The 18,326-nt window shown below is 51.2% G+C and overlaps 4 protein-coding genes across 4 annotated transcripts; 2 read left to right on the top strand and 2 right to left on the bottom strand.

Annotated features, from left to right (window-relative positions):
• Window positions 1-47: 47 nt before the first annotated feature.
• On the top strand, window positions 48-2,205 carry ETH_00026640 (uncharacterized protein; the record flags this gene model as incomplete). The annotated part of the gene is made up of 6 exons (XM_013373749.1): window positions 48-251; window positions 442-558; window positions 685-897; window positions 1,078-1,275; window positions 1,449-1,762; window positions 2,025-2,205. The coding sequence occupies 6 exons, from the start codon at window positions 48-50 to the stop codon at window positions 2,203-2,205; spliced, it is 1,227 nt and encodes a 408-aa protein (XP_013229203.1).
• Window positions 2,206-3,683: 1,478 nt separating this feature from the next.
• Window positions 3,684-4,394, top strand: ETH_00026635 (uncharacterized protein; the record flags this gene model as incomplete). Its single annotated transcript, XM_013373748.1, has 1 exon — window positions 3,684-4,394. One exon carries the CDS (start codon window positions 3,684-3,686, stop codon window positions 4,392-4,394), a length of 711 nt encoding a protein of 236 aa, XP_013229202.1.
• Window positions 4,395-5,192: 798 nt separating this feature from the next.
• Window positions 5,193-8,852, bottom strand: ETH_00026630 (OTU-like cysteine protease domain-containing protein, putative; the record flags this gene model as incomplete). The annotated part of the gene is made up of 5 exons (XM_013373747.1): window positions 5,193-6,335; window positions 6,596-6,789; window positions 7,211-7,298; window positions 7,400-7,456; window positions 7,587-8,852. The coding sequence occupies 5 exons, from the start codon at window positions 8,850-8,852 to the stop codon at window positions 5,193-5,195; spliced, it is 2,748 nt and encodes a 915-aa protein (XP_013229201.1).
• A 2,772-nt stretch (window positions 8,853-11,624) lies between these two features.
• ETH_00026625 (microneme protein 2, putative) lies at window positions 11,625-14,663 on the bottom strand (the record flags this gene model as incomplete). Its single annotated transcript, XM_013373746.1, has 4 exons — window positions 11,625-11,760; window positions 11,918-12,239; window positions 12,463-14,043; window positions 14,537-14,663. The coding sequence occupies 4 exons, from the start codon at window positions 14,661-14,663 to the stop codon at window positions 11,625-11,627; spliced, it is 2,166 nt and encodes a 721-aa protein (XP_013229200.1).
• Window positions 14,664-18,326: the final 3,663 nt, after the last annotated feature.

Here is an 18,326-nt window from a genome sequence, read left to right as displayed (position 1 = left end):
TCGAAGTGGGGGAAGGTCAGTCTTTGTGCTGGATATGCGATGCCTGGATGACAGAGCCTCGGAATTGTACAACAGAAGTTTCACAGCCTTGCATTATAAGTAGCATTATCGGAAGCCTGATGTGTGAGATCTCACTGCAGCAAGCTGTCCCTTTAAGAGAGCTGCCTCTTCTTGACATAGGGATGCTACTGAGGCTCAAAAGACTGGCTGACGATGTTGGGAAGGCGTACGAAATGTTCCAATACAACAAGGTAGTTTCAACAATGCCTTCGCATCTGCTCTCTAGGCTGCCGCAGAATTTGGTTCGGGACCTCCTAAGTCATTGCCTGCAAGAGGAATCGACCCCTTGGCTAGAGTTCAAAGGGATACATTCTGCCGGCGATAGGCCTGTTATAGCAGCTACTGCTAAATATTATGGCTTTTCGTTGCGCTGCTGTGCAGGCCTTGCACTTATTACTTCGCTTTGTTTCTGAAGACCTCTCAGCCACTTACATTGAAATAGCGAAGGATAGACTGTACCTTGACCACAGCGGAGGGTACCGCAGGCGTAGCTGCCAGGTCAGTTTTTTGTGCCCTCAAGTGTTGTCGTGTGGTTGTTGCGGCCATTTCTTGGGATTATTACTAAGGAAGTTAAGTGTCTCCGAACGTTTGGTTACGCCCGCGCTCAGTTCTTGCTGTGTTCAGACAGTTCTGGCTATGTTACTTCTAGTGCTAACACAGCTGTTGGCCCCTCTGACCCCGCATTTGGCGGAGGAAGTCTTTTTTAGAATGCCGAAGGCGCTTAAAAGGGCGGTTGTTGCGCATCGGAGTCGCAAGATCCGTGAGGTGCTCGGCCGCGCAGGCAGAGGCCTGGCAGATGTTCTCGGTCTCAGCAATTCACTTTCTTCTGTTTTCCAAGTGCGCCTTATTACGCCCTAACCGTGCCTTTCCATATGCAGGTGTCTTACAAGTTCCATTTTTCATTTTTTTACTGCTGCTAGCTTTGCCGCTGAGCAGTCTGTGGGGTTTCATCCTCTCGTAATGTAGGACTGTGCAGCATACATTCAGCGTGCGTGCCTCCAACTGCGCTTACTGCAGTTGGGTTGGCCGCGAATGCATGTCCCAGTGGATTCTCGCACTGCGGATAAGGCCAACCAGTTATGGAGTTTGTTGCTGCTTGTACGTCAAGATCTGCACTGGTTGTTCACGCGGGCACGGCAACAGCAGAAGGCCAGCTCCGTGGGGGCACCACGATTAGGCTCCCTCAACGAACTGAAGCTTAGTATCATTGTGCCGGTAAGAGTGTCATGTCAGAGATTTGTAACCATGAGGTCGTTTTGTAGACCCTTGACACAATACTTAAAACGCAGGGATTTGCCTGCTTCTTAACGCTTGAAGGGTACGCTCAGTGAGTGAAGAGTGACGAGTACACACGTTCGACAACGCCTTGCGTTTAATCGTGGATGCAGACGCAAGCGGTTTACACGCAGCTTAAGCAACTGCTGCCACAAAGCAAGCTTTTGAGGGCGTCTCCTTTGTATGAGCCGTCAACGAGTACGAAGGAGCAACGGCAAGAAGTAGCTGAGCGTCGCTTGCATGTTGACGATCTCCGATGGCTACTGCAGTGCTCCGATATGGAAATTGAAATTTCTCCGGCTGCAGTGGGACAGCAAACAAACGAGGGACTGGATCACAAAAATATGCTAGCTTCACTGGGAGCAGATGTATCAAAGTCGGGTCTGAAGTTTAGGGTCTACAGAGCGGAAGGGCAAAAATGCCAAAGGTGAGAAACGTCGCTGGCTGCTGCAAGCCTCCATTAAAATGTCTTGATCTGACCGTTCGACGTCAGGGAAAGGGCGATAAGATTTGCCACTTTATGCAAGTCCCTCACCTGTTGATCCTCGTTCATACACAAATGTGAACCGGCATCCTCAGGCATTCAAGCAGGAGCTGCGAACAGCCTGTTCGCTTGCTTGATACTCAAGTGAAAACCGTTTTGGAATACTGGGGTGTTATCAAATTCTGTGCTTTTGGCATGCCCTTAGATGCTGGATGAGAGATTTTACATCACTCCATGGACCGTCAGAGATTCCAGGCAACGTAAGTGCAGTTCAGCAAGCGGGAACAGAAAAAGAAGCAGTTCAAGCTGACACTGCACCTCAGATTTCTCCATTCGCCTGCGAGAGATGCACGGACGTCATGAGACGAGCCAACAACAAAACGTAAAGGCAGGGCTCTTGGCCTGTACATCGAATGTACGAGGCTTGTTAGAATGCTGAAGGCGCTACAAGAAGCTTTGTGTATATACCGCAGTCGCAGGATCTGTTTGTGGGCACCGCAGACAAAGGCCAGGCAGATGGTGTTGGCCTGCGATTCATTTACACTTAGGCCACTGTTGGCGGCGCCTCTGACTTTAATGTGCTCTTCATTGAGTTACTTTCCAACGAGCTGTGCGCGTGCCTTGTTCTGAGGGCGGCCAGATGCAGAGATCAGACAATAATGTGTAGGCATATTGTACAGCTTGCGTCCATACTTGGCTTCCCTCGCTTTTTGCCCACTGACTTTTAAAATTCTCTGCTCACTTTCATCGGTAGAGAGGTGTTTGGTGCACTGTGGAGGGGCTTTGCCCCTATGTAAAGAGGCGAGGGAGCCTTCTGTCACCTGACTGTCATACAGCTTTACGGGATTTTGAAAAGATTTTCTATATGAGTCCTTAATGCTCTGGAGGTGCCGCCCTCGCCAGGTTGCCCCACTTGTTATGCACCTTGCAAGTGGCTTGTGAGGGCTGTGGCAGGACGTAAGTTGAGCTTTTTAAGTGAAGGGATGTTTATGTTGGTGGAACGTGTGAATAAAGCCGGCTATATCCTTAGAGCCTGTCGTAGCTGCGGGGAGCGAAGTCCACATGTAGCGGGACACAAGGTAGCCAGCTCTTTGCTTTGGCTTTAGCTATTAATGAGGCGTCCCTAATTTCTTATATGAAATATAAGCTGTTAATGAAGCGATGTTGGTGGAACGTGTGAATAAAGCCGGCTATATCCTTAGAGCCTGTCGTAGCTGCGGGGAGCGAAGTCCACATGTAGCGGGACACAAAGTAGCCAGCTCTTTGCTTTGGCTTTAGCTATTAATGAGGCGTCCCTAATTTCTTATATGAAACATAAGCTGTTAATGAAGCGGCCACAACTTCTGGTATTCAATGTAAGCTGTTAATCAAGGGGTACAAGGGATACAACAGTAGGCCCTCACCCTCCCCTGCCGATTTGTTGGGGCGTTGGTGGTGAGCCCCTCTCCAGAGCATAGCCATAGTTTTTAAAAAGCTCCGAAGGACAGCTTTGCAGGAGAAGAGTTAAAAAGACACGGATGAACGAGAACGCTGACGGTGAGGGGTGATGTCTGCCGCTGGAGGTTACCTCGCACAGGGGTGGCAATGGAACGTCGCTTGAAAACACAGAAGTACATTCACGTCGTCTTTTTTGTAGTGTTTGGCCTTTTTCAGGCTTCCATACTAACTTAGGAGTGACGCCTTACCTCTCGATGTGCCTCGTCACCTTGGGACCTTACGTATACTCTGTCCCATTGTTCTTCGTATCTTGAGGGCTGGATCCTGTACCTTTTTGCATTTTTGCGATGTTTCTTGGTTATATCGGAAGACTGAGAGCGCCTTGACTTTTGAAGCCGTGGCTTGTCGCATTGCCGTTCATGAGACGATGGTCTGCCGCCTCTTTTTAGGGGCAGTTGCCCTTTCAGTGTGTATCTGCACTCTACGGGCATCCGATGCCCCACAAAGCAACACTTCTACACATATGAAGGTTGAAGAGATATGGGGCCATGTTTTCTGCGACCCCATGTTAATGCCAAGCCTTACGATAGCCCTTAACGGGACTACCCTTGGAAATACAACTTTGCTGCCAGCATTCCACAAAAGCCCTTCGTTTGGAAGAAGCACTGCTGTGGGCAGCTATACGGCGGGGTCGCCATCACTTGAATTCAGGCTGCCGCCTCTGCTCCCTGGCTCTTATCTTCTTGAGGTGCTACACCCCAGCCTGATCTTCCCAAAGTACAGGGTTGTTACAACGAGCAGCAGCAACGAAGTGTACCTGCTGAATGAGTACGTCATGCCTACCAGTTTGTCCTCACTGCCGGTGCCTGTCACTGTGGCGCCCACAGGCGTCCCGCGATACTTCCCCGCACAGGGCGGCTTCAGCATATTGGACTTGCTGCGACAGCCCCTCGTCATCCTTGTACTTGTGTCTCTCGGCATAATGTACTTCCTCCGCAAAATGCAAGAGGCGCAGACAGAGGCGGAGAGTCAGCAGCAGGAGCTGGAGTCGCCCGAGCAGCAGGCCGTGGAATCCTTGCACCAAGAAGCCCCAGAGTCTGCCTTTGTCGCGAAGCTGATACGACAAGGTGGGCACTAAAGAGACATTGTACGCATCTCGCCGTGTATGGTAACAATTGAATTTATACTAGGCGAATGCGCAGACCTGACTTTTGTCATATTCCATACTGAAAGATTGCCTAACTCTAGGCTGAGGCGTGGCCTTCCCAGAGCGCAGCAATCACCGACGTGCCCCAACGTGACGTGAGCTGATTCACGCTTTGCGACCGGCGCTCGGTATGGTCGCTCTACGTAGCGAAGATCTCGTGACTACTTCTGTCTTCTAAAGGAAGGGTAGCAGCATGCATTTACGTAGTAAGGACCCCATGACGAGGTCTCTCCGCCACAGGGTAGCTAGCAGCAAGCATCTGAGTAGCAAGCTTCCCGTGACGAGGTCTGTCTCCCAAGGGGAGCTAGCAGCACGCAGCATGGCCAGCACTCCAAGCTCCATGAGAACCGTCATTAGGAGGAGCTACAGCAACTGGCCACAAACCGTGTGGCAAGCCCCGTTGCACATTACCCCGAACGAAGCTATCCGCGCTATCGCAGTGCCGGCTACTTGCAAAACAAGACAAGCCCAGTCCACAGCTCGTAGAAACCAACGTCCAAGAAGAGCCATCGGCTCGCCACAAAGCTGTTTATGCATGCCCTGCGGGCCCGTTGACACCGGCGTGCCGCCGGCGGCACATAATTGAGATATTCCTGTTGCGACTATACACTAGTTTCACTGTATGCCGTGTGTCCTGATTGTGTTTTTGGCGCCTCCACCATCGCTGGACTTCGGCTTGCGGCACCAAAAAATTAGAAAGCGGTAGAACCTGAACCCTTCCGCCCCCCACTAGCTGTTGTTCCCCCTGCCCATCCACCTAGAGAACCAAGAAGCATCCTCTGCATGGCCGTTGTTACTGCCGCTGGTTGCTTGGCGCTGCCCCGTAACTGCTGCTGGTCTTGTGGGCAGCAGTTGCTGCTGCTGTTCCGACTGCCGCTGGTGCTGCAACGTTGCGTGCCGCACGGGCCTCAGCGCCCCACTGGGGGCTACTGCAACCAGCCGCCCGCCTGGGAGTTGCATGCAATGCCGCTGCTGTTCAATGTAGTCCAGTTGGGGAGCATACTGCTCAGTATAGCCAAAGCTCCTCGTGGCTCCGGGCGCAGGTAGCCCTTGCACTGGAGAGATGACATGTGCACGGCCTGCAGGCCCTTGGCTGTAACGTGCTATCGGCGTCGAGGTAGTTCGTTGTCTCAGGTGAAGCTGCTCCTGCCAAATTCGCTGTCTCGCATCATACCTGGCGACGTGGCCAGGGAGGCTATCACTCCAAACGCCTCCTGCAGGGCCTGCCGTATGTTGTAGGTTGCCACCAGATGGCCGCCTACACGTGACCATGCACACGCTAGTGGGTGGGCACGGGACCCTCGAAACAGGCCCGTTGTAGATTCGGCTAGCTGTAGCGTATGCTCGTGAGTTGGCGCCAAAGTCCTCTGCTGCCGCCGACGCGCACGCTGGTGCTGCAGTTGGTGGTAAACGCTTTTCTGTGGCTCTCAAAGGCATATCTGGGTGTTGGACTGGCTCCGTTGCAGCGGCCACCAGTGGGGAACTACGCTGGCTCTTAACGAGTCGGGCCGTCCATCCTTCCTGTTCCTTCCTCGCTTCATTCCAGATCTCATCTACAACCCTCGTGGTCTGGGGTAGCAGCTGCTGCAGCCGTTGTCTCTTGATTGCTGCAAGGATAAGTTCCTGCTCAGCTGCGATCCCCGCCAACTCTTGTGCACTTACTTGCAGGCACTCCGCTAGGGTCTCTTCTTCGAGGCCCGTAGCGTCCCTAGCGGGTGTTGAAAAACTTGGCACACACTCGCCGTTCGCACCCGAACTGGTGGAGGAAGTTCCAGTGGCAAGGGATAGGACTAATCTTGCTAGGCCCTCAGCCTCGAGCTGGCCTATCATAAGTCCACGGGCAATAGGAAAGCCCTCTTTCACAAAGTGGAGCTGCGAGCAAGCCACGTCCGCCGCACACATGCTCTTCAGCGATTGCTACCACGAAGAAAGAAAATTCTACAATCTTCACTGGACACTACGGTGCAGCACTAACCACATCACGTTCGCCTGCAAAGACGTGGTCGCATCGCTACTTCGATGCTCCACAGCAGGTTGTCACCTGCATTCTCGTTCGGCCCCACAAAGCGAATCGGATGCCTTTCTACTATATTCACATCGCTGCCAAAGAAATGCATTTCTAGCAGGCTTACTGAAGTGTAGTGGCCGAGCTTCCCGTGCCACATGAGTCGGAAGGGAGTAAGGGACTCCCCTTCCCTGTTGGGTAGCCGCTTTTTTTCTGGATCAGGCTCAAATGCCTGTAACAACTGTAGATGCTCGTCGAAAACGAAGATGGGGGTTCCGAACAGTAAGAGTAGCGCATGCATCTCCCTGTAGTCAGCCCACTCTGCGTGCGTACCACAACGACCACAACGACCCGCCAAAAAAATAATGGACGTCATGGAAGAAAGGCAGTACTCCGAGGGCTGTACGCTGAAGCTCCAGTCAACTTAGGTGCGGGTCCTGCACAATGCAGCCGTCACATTCTCCCTACTGGGAACCAAAAATGCTGCTCGCGTCATCGCGTCAATCACGTATGTATACAGTAGGTTAACTCGAAAGCCTCCATGAATAGCCAATGCATGTGGCATGTGCTCTAGTTCTGTTCCTTTCTGATGCGGGCACTCGCGTCAGTGTTCGCAAGCTTCCAAATTATTCTCTGTTGACAAAGCTTAAGGGGTCCTGCAAGCCTGCTCCTCTGGAAAAGAAAAAATTGAGCTGTTCTATAGAGACTGTTACAGCTCGAGACTTGCGTCAGTGGCTAGCACCTCCGTATGTCCTTTTTGTTTGAAGCCATCGCTCAAACGGGCCTTCGCTTTCATCCACGAAGGCCTCAAAAGTGTCCTTGCACCTCAACTGCGCAAACAAGCAATCAAAGCAGTGGAAAGACACTTGTCACGTCACACCAGTCTATGCTGAAGAAGAACGTGGCACATTTGGGGGGGAAATTGCCTCACCATCACATCAACGGCAAGCCACCGTAAGAACAGGTGGTGATCCTGCGACCCGTAGAGCTGCAAATGATACAAAGCACAGGTTACAGTCTGTTGTTCGATGTGCTACGCTCACGTTCACGTGACGCCTCCGAAAATTCAACCCTGAAACATACGGGCTCCCACCCTTAGAGCCGAAACAAAAATTTACCTGATCAGAAAATGCCCGGTAAAGGCAATTGCCATCCCCTTCGCACTCGCGAGTCGACATGTAGGGGGCCATAGCTGCAATGGCGGAGTCCTGCGCCTTCTTCGTACTACTGATGTTGCTGTTACTCCTGCTCGTCTGGACTCTGCCGCTGCCCTGGCTGTCAGGTGGGTATTCCCTCGCCTGCTGCTCGCTCTTCTGTGGTTCTGCATGCTGCTGCGGTTGCTCCTGTAGTTTATTTTGCTCCTGCTGCTCCTTAGAAGCTGCCAGCTTTGGGCCGTCCTCCGCAGGGGCCTCCGCTTCACTATGGGATATCTTGTCCCCGTTACTACAGGGGTAATGGAGCTGAAGCTTCTCTTTTCCCCCAGTGATGACGCTTCCTACGGCATCTTTCTGAACTTGGTCATCTGTAGTTCTGCACAAGCTCTGTGTAGTCCTTGAGTGCTGCTGCTGTTGCTCTGGAGGTCGCAGCTTCTCCGTTCCCTGCCCCTCTCGCTCTTCCAGGCTCGAGTGTTTCTGATGTTTTACTTGGTGAACGGCACTTCGTGGCTCGGCATCTTTCAGACATGTCTGGCTAGCCACAGGATCCACTGTAGAGCTTGAAGTATCATCCTCTATTCTGGGTTCGCCGCCTTCCCAAGAAGAGCACGTTGAAGAATTTGAACACCGCGCCAAAGGGCGCAAAGAGCTTGATTTGATTATCACGTCTTCTACCACTGGTGCAGCATGTGGGGTTGACGGTTCCACAACTGTGCAACAGAGAGTCCCCCTTTGGTTGCTCTGTATCGTCCAAACGCCTCTGTCTTGAGTATCTCTGCAGACATCATCTCCACTCTGGCCACTGGAGCAAACTGCATACTGTATTTCTGCTTTGGTTGGGACCTCTTGCTCCTCTTGTTCCCGCCCCTTGCCTGGCCCCTTGCCCGAACATTTTACATCTACGCCCTCACATGAATCTCCAGGGTCCTTCCAGGTCTCCGTGGATACTTCGACATCTTTGCGTTCAAGTGCAGTTGCTGTCTGAGACGGTTGAGGCGCAGCGGGTGCTCTGCACAGCACCCAGCCGCCGTCTGCAGTTTTAGTGCAGATCAAGACGTTGGTGCTCTTGCAGCAGTGGCAGCCAAACTGCAAGATCTGTGTACCGCCCGAATCAGCCCCTAATCGAAATCCTTCGTTCTCGCCCATAGGAAAGGGTGCGCCTTCGGCAACGTTAACTGAGACCACACCAGTGGGGGTGTCGGCACTCTGCTTCGTGTCAGCAGCAGCCATGGTGACTCCCTGCCGCTTCCCGCCACGACGAGCCTGATAACGGACTCTATCTTTTTCTGTACCTGCTGCCTGCTGCTGCTGGTGTGTGTTCTTCGAGTCAAGAGCCTCACCCTCGATTGTCCACTGGGAGCCTTGAGACCAGAAACGTTACGAGCGGATGCGGAAGTTGATCAGCGACTTGCACTCCTCCCTGCTAAGTTTTTCTGGGCTCAAGGGATCCCTCAAAGTGGGGCCCCTGCTCTGCTAGTTCCCGAAGCAGGTGCCAGTGACTAAACGCGGTGGTTGATAAGGGCAACGCCCTCCACTGCCTTTAGCAGCATTGCCTTGCGGCAATGCATCATTCTAATTGTCTTATTAATGCATTTGGGCTGTTGTCTTACGTGTGGCAGTTGGAAGAAACTAGCTGATTGACTACGTCGGTTCGGCGCACCCCACTGCGGTGCAGTCAAAGGCGCGGTGGTAAGTAATGGTGTAGGTAGCGGAGTGAATGCTGCTTCTTGCAATGCTGTCGCTTTCTTCCTGCTCAAAAACCCCCCACTGTTCTTACAATGACGGGAGTCTGGCCTTCAAAGAAGCTTCTGGAGGCAGAAGCTTTGGGGGGCGCCACGGGGGACCGTCGTCGAGTTGCTCTACGCAGATTGCACGCCATGGCGGCTCCCTCCTAGCCATTCTTTTCTCCAAGTCATACTTAAATTTTAGGGTCATTTCATCATTGGCAATGGGGGAAAATTAGAGTTTAGAGTAACACTATCTCTGCATTTCGACGTAAAAGCAACCGTAGCCAGCGAGCCACTGGTTGGTCCGTTGGGAGTCTGCACAGTGAGAGTCGAACGGTGTGCAGCAAACGTCCAATCCCACACCACCTTTCCACAGTAAGGCACAAAATGTAGAAATTCGGTGCGGCACGAATAGTCTTGGTCTGCCCTCGCGTGCTCGGAGAGGTGCTTGTGGCTTCTGCTCGTTACCGCGGTTTTATTTAATCGTCACAGTCTCCTCTATCTTAAGTAATAAGCATTGCCCCTTCTGGGCAGCGAAGCCAGAGTACAGTTTCGAACTGGAAGCATGCAAAAGGATGCGCCCTCGCGACGTCGTTATTGTGCCTTAATCAGAACGCACGCCTGAACCTCTGGTCCAAATTCTACAACAAAAGCAGAGATAGTTACTCTGCTGGGATAGCGACGTCGCAGAGAATTCTGTCTTGATTCTGGGTGACCTCTAACCAAAACCTTGCACGGACCTCTAGTTGCACTTCCTTGCAATTCCCCCACCACTAAGTAAGGCTCGCGGCAAGGAGTCACCTTCTCATCGCAAAATTGTACAAGCCCTTCCCCATTGTTTCTATGCTTCACCCCACAAGGGAAAGGTACCTGCCGGAGCAGAGTGCGTACCCGTTCCTGCTACACACCATTTGTCCTGTTCGCTTCCAGGCATCCTCTGAAGAATAAACTGACCTTTACTCGACAGGACCCTGGCCTTTACTCGACTGAACCCTGACTGAGCAGTCTGCTGCATTAACGCAACTTCTTCGCCTATCCTGCATCACGCTATATCGTACACTGGCTTCTCGAGTACTGTTCCACAAATGCGGCTATTCCCACGAATTTAAGGAAAGCTATTGGGTGAGTTGAAGAAAAACGCCACGCTAGGGCTCTCAAAAGACAGAAGCACTTCATGCGTTAAGGCCTTCGGTGCTGCCGAGTGGTGCTAGTCGCACTGTTTTGGGATTGATCCACCTCTTTGTTTCGTTAATTCCAGTCCGTCAGCCCACGACGGCAAAAAGAGAGCTCACACCCCTCCAGCACCAGAAAATATTTGCCTCACGGGAAAGGCAAATTACTTTTTAATGCGTCCAACCATTCACTCACTTTAGAGTAGATATAACAGACAAAAAAGTCCACGAAGATACATGCCAGAACAACATTGAATTCTACCCAGCAATAAAAGGCTCTTGGGTCCTTAATGTCTTCCCACTCGCAGACTATATTCTGAGGACCCACACCTCCGGTGCTCACAATGCAACACAAACACTGTTCCTTGCTCCCACGATGCCATACCGTTACTAAGAAAAAGTCCTCGTTAGCTGCACCTCAAAAAGTGAGAATGGTGTACCGTATTTTCTTGAATTCCCTTCTTTGAGAGTCAAGTTTCATTCAGGCTGCTCCCGGTCATTCATCTTCGAAACGGAGCCTACCTACAATCATGACTACGCACAATTGTTAGCAGAACCTCCCTTATTTGTTGCTTCGATTGTGTGGTGGCTGGCAGAAGCTTCTGCTGCCCATTACCGGCCCCTTGAAACAGAACAACCAATGACAGAACCAACTGCCCCATTGACCACCAGGAGGTAAACGTGGCCCTGTTGCCTTGCGCTTCACCAATGAGTGTTATCCAACCCTACCATGGCCTGCGCACGCTGCAAATAACGCCAATCTCTCTTTCATGTCCGCCAGGCACCAATAACACCCAAAATACGGCGCACAGAGAGAAGGCGGAAAGATGAAGGCGGAGGAAATGGGATAAATAAGGGAAAGGAGGCGCCCAACCCTAACATACACATGACGCTGTGCTCTCTTCTGGTTTGAACACCACACTTCGCAATATAGCTGTTCCCCAGTTGGACATTCCGTTGTCTTGTTCAAGAAGCTATGCGCCAGAGATGCTTGGTAAATGATTTGCCAACGGGAGGTCAAGGAGCTCGATGTTAGTAAATAATTCGTTCACAGATATGCAAGATCCGCACCTTTTCGAAACCCGCGGCGGCGACGTTTCCATTTAGGATGCCCACATCTCTGATTGTTCACCTGCACTGATGAGGCTCTCCTTTTCTACCTCAGCAGCATTGGATGTACCAGCTTCTGTCATCACTTCAGCACCTGCTTCAGTGGCAGCAGCCGCGCTCCCACCACTCCTGTAACAGCACACACCAGAATATTTGACGGCAACCACTCAATCAGGCGTCCTACCATTCGCATCAGCTTGAGAAGGTAGACCAGGAAGGCACAAGAAGGATCACACCAAAACAGCTGTTAACGGCTAAGAGGCCAGCTTCGGCTAAAAAAACTTACAATCCATAAAACGCTCCAGCTCCCGCAGCAATGGCGAGGACTCCCCCAGCCACGCCACCGGCTACAGCTGCAGTTGGAAATCCACTCGATTCCTCCTTTCCTTCCTCCTCTCCAGAGCCTCCAGTCCCTCCTCCTGCGCCCCCATCTCCTCCAGCACCCCCTCCAGCATTTTGGGAACAGTATTCCTCACAGCTTTGTACCTCGTGTGTGTCACCACTGCACATTCTGTCAGTGTAATCAAATGCTACTGCGGATTCCCTGGTTCTATGCCCGGAGCACGACTCGCATTCGGTCCACTCACTGAAGGGGAGCGTGCAAGGTCCTGTGCGCAGAAACCCCAGAACAAAATGTCGCCTGCTGAGCTTATACGGCCTATACAGCTTTCGCTCTAAAGTCTGAAGGTGAGCAAGAGACGCCTACTAACTGTCCAGAATTCGCCATGACTACGCGACAAAGCCAGAAACAGTTATTATTCGACTGAAAGCTTGTACAGGGGTACAACACCGAGTCGACAGTTCTTTGCCCTTCCAACTACACTAGCTCACCGCATGGAACTTCATTGCATCCTTCTTCCTGAACCACCTCAATCTTCTCGCCTTCAGGGAGCTCTGCGTTCTGTTGAGCAACTGTCTTGCCTCCGAACATGGCCTCTTGCTTGCTTGGGCCGCGATTACGAGTCCGCTTGCCGCCACCACACTGTTCGCTGCATTGCCCCCAGTCTTCCCAATCACCAACTACTTCGTCCACAGGGCACGGCTGGGTGTTGCACTCCCTGACCGATATGGGCCCATCAGGATACTGTTCCATGCAGGTGCGCCCCCCGTGTTGCGCATTATCCAACCACGGCTCCCTCTTCCTCTCTTGGGTACCGCCTCCGCAAGTTCTGGAGCACGCACTGTACTCTGTCCATTCTCCGCACGTTGCGTCGATAGGGCACGGGTTCTCGCTGCACGAAGCAGTTTCCCTCACAGCAATGCCTTGTTGTTCCAAAGTCTGTCCCCCGTACAGTTCCCCTTCCTGTGGCAAACCCTCTCGCTCGCGATGCTTAGTACCTCCTCCGCAGGTTGCTGAGCACTCTGTCCATTCACTCCAGGGTCCCGGTTGTTGCTGAACTGGGCACGGCGATTTCTGCACCGTTTCAACCTCGAATTCATGTTTAGGCGGATTTTGTTCCATGCAAGAAAGCCCACCACCGGCTGCAGGTGGACTGTTGTAGCCTTCCCTCTGCCTTTTCCTCGTCGCCGTTCCGCACGTAGTGCTCCACTCAGACCATGCGCCAAACTCCCCGCAATGAGCATCCGTTTTGCACACTGGCATCGTGCACGGCTGCGTCCGAGTAAGTCCGGGAGGCTGCTCGGCACAAGACCTGCCCCTCGGTGCCTCACATGTCGGGCAAGGAGGTGACCCCGGCTTCTGCGGAGATATCTCGACTCGAGTGCTCGTCTGCACGCCTTCTTTGCCACATTCCCCCACACAAGGTCCATATTCGCTCCATTCGCTACACACCGCATCCTTTGCCAGATCTTTGCATGCAGCCTTGATGATACCATTGACCTGCTGCGTGACGTTTGACCAGTTTGACTGCAAGTACCTGGGGCAATTTGAAGTCGAACAGCCAGCAATACTCCTGCACTCACTCGAATTGACTCCTGAGCCGACTCCCAAGACAACTACGATGGCTCCTGCATCACGCAGGGCTGCAGCAGAAGATCTCGTTTGAGACGGGAGATTGCTTGCGCCGTCAGTCATGACCAAAACCAACTTGGGTACGTTATTTCTAGCTCCAGCATTGGTGTCGTAGAGCAGCTTCTTCGCATCTTGAAGACCGTAATGCGTGTAGGTGACGCCTGTTGAATAGCTTAGAGATCTAGCTGCTGATATAGCCAAGGAAGGATTTGTAGCCTTCGGATCACTCAGGTTCCACCGAACTTTGGAACGGGTTGCAAAAGTGATTAACCCAACACGAACGTCCTCTGGAGAAATCGGCATAGAATTCACGAAGTCTTCGATGAACTGCCGCACCTTCCTGAAGTTCGATGTGCCAATGGAGCCCGACTCATCAACTACCAACATGACATCCAAGAGGCTTGTGCACACCTGATCCTGGCCAGAGCTGGTAGTTGCGCCTGAATAACAAACATCGCAGGTTCGCATGAAGCCTGCTAAGTCAACGCCGTTACATAAGAAAGCCAGCAATGCAACCGGCAAGTGACACTGTACGACCTAGCCAACGCAAACCAACAAAGGGGCAATATCACTTCAAGCAGCGTACATCAACCCAGAGGTAATGTCCTTTCAAGCCTGTGGCGGGCAAAATTTCTGCCTAATCGAACTTCGTCACCCCAAGGGAAAGCCACAAGGGACAACGTGCGCTACCTTTACGGCAGGATCCGCGAGGCAAACGGATGCTGGCCATTGAAGCCCAAACCTCTCGACCCCTTACCAAATTAAAAACACCCAGGTGACACTGCTGACTAACTATGACCCTATCTTTGCAACTGCTAAGACTTCTGTGAGCAGCATTGATCAGGAAGCCACGGTCAAAGCACTGTTCGCCATGGCCAGAACCACTCTCAGTTGGAATAGCAGCAATGGGCACAAACTTTGCAACGGAGCCACTTGCCATTATAACCATGAATGACGAACCTGGCTGTAAAGAAGAAAAAGCAAAACTTGCGGCAAGCAGACCAACCAGCAATGATAATGCCCTGCAGGGCGCTAGCCTTCGCCGAGGAAGGGGCGCCATTGCGGGAATGATGCAAGAAAGCGGAACTGGGTAAAAAGATGAAGAATAGGAGATTAAGAAAATGACCTAACAAAACAATATGTTTTGAAACCTAACCAGAATTCTACTGTGAGACGATTGAAGTCGGATGGCTCGGCAAGGGTCCTGCTAGTGCGTACTCGCGGCTGGCCGCGCAATGACGTGGGTAGTTCCCGGGGATCTGCAAGGTCAGGCAGATCACGTATATTGTTATTGCTTTCTTCAGCTCTTATTAAGCGATTTCCTGTGGGTTTACTCACGACAGCATACAGACACGCTTCGACTCCCGCGTCTAGCGCATTGTCGATTATTTTTCCAGCTGAAGCCACGAGTGAACAGCTTCGCTCGCCTTCACACACGTATCGGGCTCTGATAGTGTAGAATATCCGTAGCTAGATATTGAGGAGTGTTATTCCAACTTGCTTTTTGCCATTAGACATGGAAAAGCAAAGTTTCCTCCAAGCATGGTTTAAAGTGACGGTCTCTGCGCTGTGTGCATATGTCGATTCGCACACAAGGAATAGTTATGTTTGCTTGCATTCAGATCCTTCGAGAGGCAAATTAGTTCTTGTTCGCACAATGCTTCAAAAGTTTGGTTGTAAGTTTGATTGCGAATGTTCATTATCTGGACTGGTTAGTATGAGGTGTATATGATGCAATCGACGTAGCGAACTCGTTTGTTTTAGCAAGGCTCCGGGCAAGACTCATCATGTGTATACGCGTTCACTGTAGTCTTGCTTAAGCTTTCCTCTCCTATCTCGTGCTGGCGTTTCCAGCTTGTTTTGGCGTTGGATGGCAGCCCTGATGAACTCAGCGCTTTGGGGAGCATTTAACGAGAGCGCTACCGGCTATTAAGGGCGGCTACGCATATTGAGCTTAGTTATTTTGTGGAAAGTTGTGTAGGTATTTGTATGGATTCAACTTCTGACTAATTTGACACGCCTTCGCAGTACGAATTGCGAGCTCTACGTCATGTCCTTGAACTCATGCCGAACTTCCAGTTGATCATTCTCTAGTTGTTGCTGTTTTTCTTGTAATTTTTACTGGATTTGAATGGTGGGGCGTGGTCAACAGTGGACCCAGGGGCCTCGGCGTCCTCTTATTAGGAACGCTTCCAGTATTGACGGCATCATTCAGAATGAATCCTGTGGACTCTCTTGCTGGCTCCTCTATCGAACCTTTGCGACTGGGTCTGTGAGCTACTCAGTATGAGCTTGAGGTGTTCAAACACACTCCATTTGTTCCTTCTGTCTTCTTCCACTTCCCTTCAGCTACATGAGGTTTTAACGGGGTTCAGTCAATTTCTTTTGCTCCACAGTTCGGTCACGTCCTCTCCATTCTAGTACCAGCTAAGAAGCGTGTGAGCACAATTGCTGCAGCGTATTGTTTGCTCCGAATTTGCCCCTCCTTAGTAATTACATAAGTGGGTGCTGTTTTCTTGACTCACGACAAAAGGTTTTCAGTGAACGAAAGGGACTTGCACCATTTTGAAGCGCAACGCAGGTGGCTTCTTACTGGATGCGCAAGGTCCCTGGTAAAACTGGCCCCAGAAAGGTAAGGCCCTTTGCTGCTGCCTGTTACCCTGTACTGCCCAACTAAGCAGCGCGAGTAGATAGAAGGTCCCAGGCACTCTCCGGCAAAACTAATTGGTTGCGTTATATAAGCAAGCGCCGGCTTTCCAGAAATGGACACAATTTGCCACGTCAGGTCCCTCACTCTGCGCTTAGCTTCTGCTTGTTACATTGTCGCTGCTGTTCTCAAAACCGTCGCTCTGCAGCGAGGAGCAGAGGAAGTGACTCGGAGAGCTTCTTCTCCCCCACGGATTCCTGCGCACAACTAGCAGACAAGTCTTCAAATTGCTTAGTTGAATTTTGTACGATTTTCCTTTTTCATTACAATCCTGCGCGCTCAGTGCATTGGGTAACGGATGCATTGTCACGGCACCTGGCTGCGCCTCGGCGTGGTGGAAAGTACAAGATCACGACTGGAACTCCCGTCACGTTTTTGATTTTGGTCAGAGCGCTGCCAGGCCACATGGAGTCCAGCTCGTTCGTTCCCAGCCGCTCATCGGGAGCCTGTTGTACTGTGATCGCCTCAGCTCAATTATGAACGGCAGAACAGAACGCTCGTTGTTTAGATAACATAAACACAACTATGTGTCGGTCTCAAGGGCGTTATCTTAGTGGTTTCGCATTACGACGAAGGGGCTTTCTCTACATACAAGGAAAATGGTAGCTATTTGCAGCCTTCGCTCGCTTTCAATTACCATTGGCAACCAAGGCTTCTCCAATGCGCGTGTTCTTTGAAGCAACGACTAGTGCCGCGTAAACTGCCCTCCCAGATATCACCGTTCGTCGAACTGAGACTTCGCCTTATTACATAGCTGCGTGGAGGCCCGTGCAAATGCAGTCGGTCATTCAACACTCTGTCTGGCCGCTTCAGCCCTGTGCCCCACTTATAGCCTTTTCACTCAGGAAAAGCCTATACTTGTTTACACAAACTTCGACTTGTAGCGCACTACCTACTTTCCAGTACCAAACTCCCTGATGCGGGCGTTGTCGGCAGCTCCATGAACAGCTAGTGCGTATCTGGGGCATAATCCTAACCATTCGCTCGCTAGCTAAGATAAGATGGGAGTAAGATAAGCAATTGCCACGCGTTTTAGCTCTAGCTTTCCCAATTCTTACCAGGCAAGGAAAAGAACACCACGCAATTATCATGTCCAACACTGCAACATTCGTAGAGACCGCTCACGATCGCGCGACCCGAGACTGGGTGACGTGCAGGGACATTCAACGGGGAATCATATACCTCTCTAAGATCAAAAGTAATCATTTTTTTTGATAGCTTATATATGATTGCGCGTAGTAGCCAAGTACCTCGTTGAACAACAGGAGGCTCTCGCTCACAGCTAGCTGCCTCCGGTGGTTGGCAAGCGACTTCCCCGAATACACCATTAGCTTTATGCAATAGTGCCAGTAACATTATGAAGTAACTCCTAACAACACCCCTGCATGGTTGCTGGGTTTAATTTGCGCAGCATTGAGGGAGCTCTGGCCAACCTCTGAGCAATTGAGCAGTGTATTTGTACTTTGATCTAGAGCTCCCGATGCCAGCAAACCATATTTTTTGCCACCTTCTTGTATTCTGCGCCGTTTCAGCACCACCAGAACTGCTACACAAAGTTGAGCTGATTTCCCGTGCTGGGCTTTTTGTGACGGAGCTGTTCTAGGCTGGAAAGCAACCTTAAACTTAGATTTGGGTTGGATATAGTCTTTCCATTGCTTCTTAGACTGGCCTGTTGTGTTGTTTGCGCACAGCTAAAGCATTTCACACATGATGGTAAGAGCCATGCCACAGACAAATCTCCCTTAGACGCGCAACTATGGAGAAGTAAATCCAAGCAACCATCCAAGTATCACTGATTTCTCTGGCTAAGCTAAAGTTGAATCACCGAAAATCTACCTATAGCAGGCCAGCAAAATCTAGAACAAGAGAGAAGCCCAACTCACCAAACTTACACTTGCCACATCCCGCTGTTCCTATTTGTTTAAGATGAATACGGTAAAACTGACACCGCAAAGTAGAGATGGCATCTTGCGCCTAGAGAACTACATCATAATGCAACTACGCGTCGATTTCATA

Source organism: Eimeria tenella, genomic scaffold (assembly GCF_000499545.2).
Source record: "Eimeria tenella Houghton genomic scaffold, Eth_scaff17, whole genome shotgun sequence".
Classification (NCBI taxonomy): domain Eukaryota; phylum Apicomplexa; class Conoidasida; order Eucoccidiorida; family Eimeriidae; genus Eimeria; species Eimeria tenella.
Note: the sequence above shows the minus strand (reverse complement) of the source record. Positions and strands in the feature narration are given on the sequence as shown.